Source organism: Cebus imitator, unplaced genomic scaffold (genome assembly GCF_001604975.1).
Source record: "Cebus imitator isolate Cc_AM_T3 unplaced genomic scaffold, Cebus_imitator-1.0 Scaffold204, whole genome shotgun sequence".
Taxonomy (NCBI): domain Eukaryota; kingdom Metazoa; phylum Chordata; class Mammalia; order Primates; family Cebidae; genus Cebus; species Cebus imitator.
In genome coordinates, this window is record NW_016107519.1 from 3,213,835 (window position 1) to 3,218,477 (window position 4,643).

Below are 4,643 nucleotides of genomic sequence, written 5' to 3' on the forward strand. Positions count from 1 at the left end.
CGCCCGGCCTAATTTGATATTTTTTACACTCTCTGATATGGACCAGACAGTATGCCAGGAATTTGGATGTCTACTCATCTCATTAAAAACCTTAAAGCTATATATTATCCCCATTCATAGTTTAGAAAACTAAAACTCAGTGAGGTGACATAATTTGCCTGCTGCCACATAGCTAATTGAAAGCTAAGGGCGAGGGATCACTTAAGCCTGAGAGGTGGAGGTTGCAGTGAGCTGAAATGGTGCCACTGTTCCTGGGTGACAGAGTAAGACCCCGTCACACACACACACACAAAATTGAGGCCAGGACTGTCGTGGTGGCTCATTCCTTTAATCACAGCACTTTGAAAGGCTGAGGTGGAGGATCACTTGAGCTCAGGGGTTCAAGACCACACTAGGCAACACAGTGAGACCTCACTCACCTCCACTAAAAGAAAAAAAAGTTGAAAATTGAGAACAGCATGTATAGTCCCATGTATTGTTTCTGTATATTTACGTACATTCCAATTATACTTAATTTGCCTTCTTGCAGTTGGGATAGAAGTGATTCTTATACATGATCAATTTCATTACCACCTCTGTACATGTCCTTATCTCTCATCTGCTCAAGATCCGTCCATGTTCCATCAGTTATTCACTTCCAGATTTTTCAACTATTGTTTCTCTGCTAGATTCTTTCCTTCATTGTAGTTTAATGCGTAGTAAGTATATAAAATGTTGAGTATTAACAAGTTAGGAATTTGGGGCTAGGCTAGGTACCATGGCTCGTGCCTATAATCCCAGTACTTTGGGAAGCAGGAGGATTGCTTGAGGCCAGGAGTTTGAGACCAGCCTGAGCAATGTAGTAAGACCCCTGCTCCAAAAAATTTATGAAACATTAGCTGGGTTGTGATGGCAAGAGCCTAGCTACTTGGGAGGATTGCTTGAACCCAGGAGGTTAAGGCTGCAGTGAGTTAGGATCATGCAACTGCACTCCAGCCTGGGCAACAGAGTGAGACCCTGTCTCAAAAAAAAAAAAAAGTATCTGAGGCCTAGTGTTAGAGCCCTGAGTTTAAGTCTTACCCCAAGGCTTATCTGGAACAATTTAGTTAGCTTCTCTAGGCCTCAATTTCTCGAACTATAGAAGAGTAAATTATACCTACCATTATGCGGTTTTGAGAATTTTACTTTCTGTAAAAAGCCCATAGCATAGTATCTGGCATAAATGGACTTACTGCTTTCTGTACAAGGATAAAAAAGATGCAGAAAGATAATCACAGTTATTTTGGAAGAAGAGATTTTGAAAAAACAAAAAAACAAAAAAACAATGTCCCTTGGTAAATAGGGCCATATCCTAAAAACACTGTAGTAGATAAACGCATATGGAATATAAGTGATTATATTAGGACCCTAAGTTATTGGTATTGAATATAATTATTTTGTTACTATTTTCTAATTCAAAGGAAGACAGGGATTTTTTCACTATAAAGAGTGACTAAAGTGAGTCCTATAAATTGATTACATTTTTTAAAGGATTACCAAGATTGTATAATTAATTTCCATTAAACTCTGAAGTAAACATTGGTTAACAGTAGAGGAAAAAGAGAATGGATATCAGGTATCACATAAATAAAACAATTACTTGTACTATTTTATTGTAGCAAAATGCAAAAACCGTAACATACTAGAATTTTTCTTTCTTTTCTGTCTCTTTACAGGTTCATTGGCGTGGATAAATGTTCAGTGGGAGGATTAGAATTGACTGAACAGACTCCTGCTTTATTAGGAGATATAGCCATGGCAACTACTCTCATGGACATAGGAGATTCATTTGGTCATCCCGCTCGTCCTTTAGTCAGTAGATCTAGAAACTCACCAGTGGAAGATGATGATGATGATGATGTTGTATTTGTTGAATCTATACAACCTCCTTCAGTTTCTGCTCCAGCAATAGCTGATCAAAGAAACTTTAGATTTACGTCATCAAAACATGAAAAGCCACAAGGAAATTATTCTGTAATTTCTGTTTCGTCAAGAGATTTGGCATCTCAGAAAGGAAATATAAGTGAGCCAATTGTTATTGATGATGAAGAGGACATGGAAACAAATGGAGAAGTGGAGAAAAATTCTTCCTGTTTTATTGAATGGGGACTTCCTAGAACTAAAAACAAAACCAAAGATTTGGATTTCTCCACTTCCAATCTTTCAAGAAATAAGGTAAATGCAGGAATGGGTAATAGTGGTATCACTACAGAATTGACTCTGAAATACCTTATTACTAATGTTACAACCTTAGAAACAGGTATAAGCTCTGTGAATGCCGGGCAAGATATGAACATAATGATTACATATAAAACATCACTATAGAATACCAACTTGGGAGATGTCGCTAAAGGACCTCAGTCAAGTACATTTGGTGTTAATATACAAACATACACCCCATCTTTAACTCCACAGACCAAGACTGGAATAAGACCTTTTAATCCTGGTAGAATGAATGTGGCAGGAGACATATTTCAGAATGGAGAATTTGCAACTCATCATAGTCCTGGTAAGCAGTAAGTGGCATTATTTTCTTTCTTCCTCAGGTAAATAAACCTTTGGGTGTTCTTTTTAGTGCTCATATCTATTTTATTCACATTCTATGTATAAAATATTTTATTTCTCTTCACTTTCTTTCTTTTTTTTTTTTTTTGAGACCAAGTTTCACTCTTGTTGCCCAGGCTGGAGTGCAATGGTGTGATCTCTGCTCACTGCAACATCTGCCTCCTGGGTTAAAGTGATTTTCCTACCTGAGCCTCCTGAGTAGCTGTGATTACAGGCACCTGCCAACCACACACAGCTAATTTTTGTATTTTTAGTAGAAACAGGATTTTACCATGTTGGCCAGGCTAGTCTCAAAGTCCTGACGTCAGGTGATCCACCTGCGTTGGCCTCTTAAAGTGCTGGAATTACAGGCGTGAGCCACCACGCCCAGCCTTTGACAAGTGCATGCCATAATAACCTGCTAATTTTTTTTCTTTGGTAGAAACAGGGGACTCTATTTGGTACAGTCTAGTCTATTCGTTTAAAATCTATTGATTTTGAACAGATTTTTTTTTTTCAAGATGAAATCTCACTCTGTTGACCAGGCTAGGGTACAGTGGCCTGATCTTGGCTCACTGCAACCTCCGCCACCCAGGTTCAAACGATTCTCTTGCCTCAGCCTCCCAAGTAGCTGGGACTATAAGCGTATGCCACCACGCCCAGCTAATTTTTATATTTTTAGTACAGATGGGGCTGTTTGTTTAGAGACGGGGTTTCACCATGTTGGCCAGGATGGTCTCGATCTCCTGACCTCGTGATCCACCCACCTCGGCCTCCCAAAGTGCTGGGATTACAGCCGTGAGCCACCTCGCCCAGCCCAGATGGGGTTTTACCATAGGGGTCAGGCTGGTCTTGAACTCCTAGCCTTGTGATCCGCCCACCTCGGCCTCCCAAAGTGGTGGAATTACAGGCGTGAGCCACTGCACCCGGCCTTGAATGGATTTTTAACCTTTGTATTATGACTTAATAACATTATGCCTTGGTTATTTGGAAAATATTGGTTTACTGGATTATTCAGTTCCTTCTAAATGTTGACACTTTATACTGGTTTTCAAAAATTCTCTTTTTTTTTTTTTCCTCCCGCCAGTGACATCCCTCAGGAGGTCCTGGGAATATGTGCATCAAGTTTTCAAAAATTCTGATTTTCACTTGAAAGCTCAAATTTTCTCATCAGCAACAAATACTCTGTTTTCTTGAAGTGATAGACTCTTGATTTATTTTTAAGAAAATGTCTCCTAATAGTCACAATTTGTCATTCTTTCAAGTAAAAAATGATATTCCATGAAAAATGGCTAGTTCAGCTTATAGTCCAGCAACTGTGCAAGCACTTTTCTGCTTTTCAGTAAGATAACCTTTGTACCTTGGTATGAAACAGAAATGCTTTAGGCATACTACCCAGTTTGTCATACAGAAAATTAAGATTTCAAAGGCTAAAATTTCGTGAAATTATTAATAACGTTTCCTGTTTGACCAAAGACATCTGTAGTAAAGATGATTTTTGTCCCTGGTTCCTGGAAGAGAGACTCTAATTCCTTGAAATTTCCAAGTGTCTTTGCTATATTCATAAGCCCCTTGGATCATACCTGAATTTATACTAAGATGAGATGACTCACAGTGGGGTCTAGACACCAGAAAGACCAACTATGGGATTAGAATCTTGGGTCTTTGAGCCAGCCCAAAGTCTGGGAGGGGTGGGGATCTGGAGCTGAGTTCAGTCATATGGCATGAGTCATGCCTACGCAATGAAAACCAAGTAAAACCACTCTAGACTTTGAAGCTGAGTGCAGCCTCTTGATGAACACATCAGTATGCCAGGACAGTAATGCTACTGCATCCACTGAAAGCTGGCCCAGAACTTCTGAGTTTGGGACCCTCCCAGACCTTGTCTTATGAGCCTGTTCATTTAGCTGTTCCTGATTTGTATCCTTTGTTTAAAAAAACAAACAAACATAAAACTGTAAATGTAGGCCGGGCGCGGTGGCTCAAGCCTGTAATCCCAGCACTTTGGGAGGCTGAGGCGGGTGGATCACGAGGTCAAGAGATCGAGACCATCCTGGTCAACATGGTGAAACCCCGTCTCT

The 4,643-nt window shown here is 39.8% G+C and overlaps 1 protein-coding gene across 4 annotated transcripts in view; it reads left to right on the forward strand.

Annotated features, from left to right (window-relative positions):
* The window catches only part of ZMYM5 (zinc finger MYM-type containing 5), a 34,403-nt gene that overhangs the window by 7,953 nt on the left and 21,807 nt on the right, over positions 1–4,643 (forward strand). For 3 of the 4 annotated variants that reach the window (XM_017548212.2, XM_017548217.2, XM_017548214.2), the window contains exons 3-4: positions 1,695–2,193; positions 2,434–2,527. In XM_017548212.2, coding sequence (XP_017403701.1) covers positions 1,695–2,193; positions 2,434–2,527 — 593 coding nt within the window. Of the gene's footprint in view, positions 1–1,090; positions 1,595–1,694; positions 2,194–2,433; positions 2,528–4,643 lie in introns of those variants that run through there. The other variant, XM_017548213.2, reaches the window with a different exon arrangement.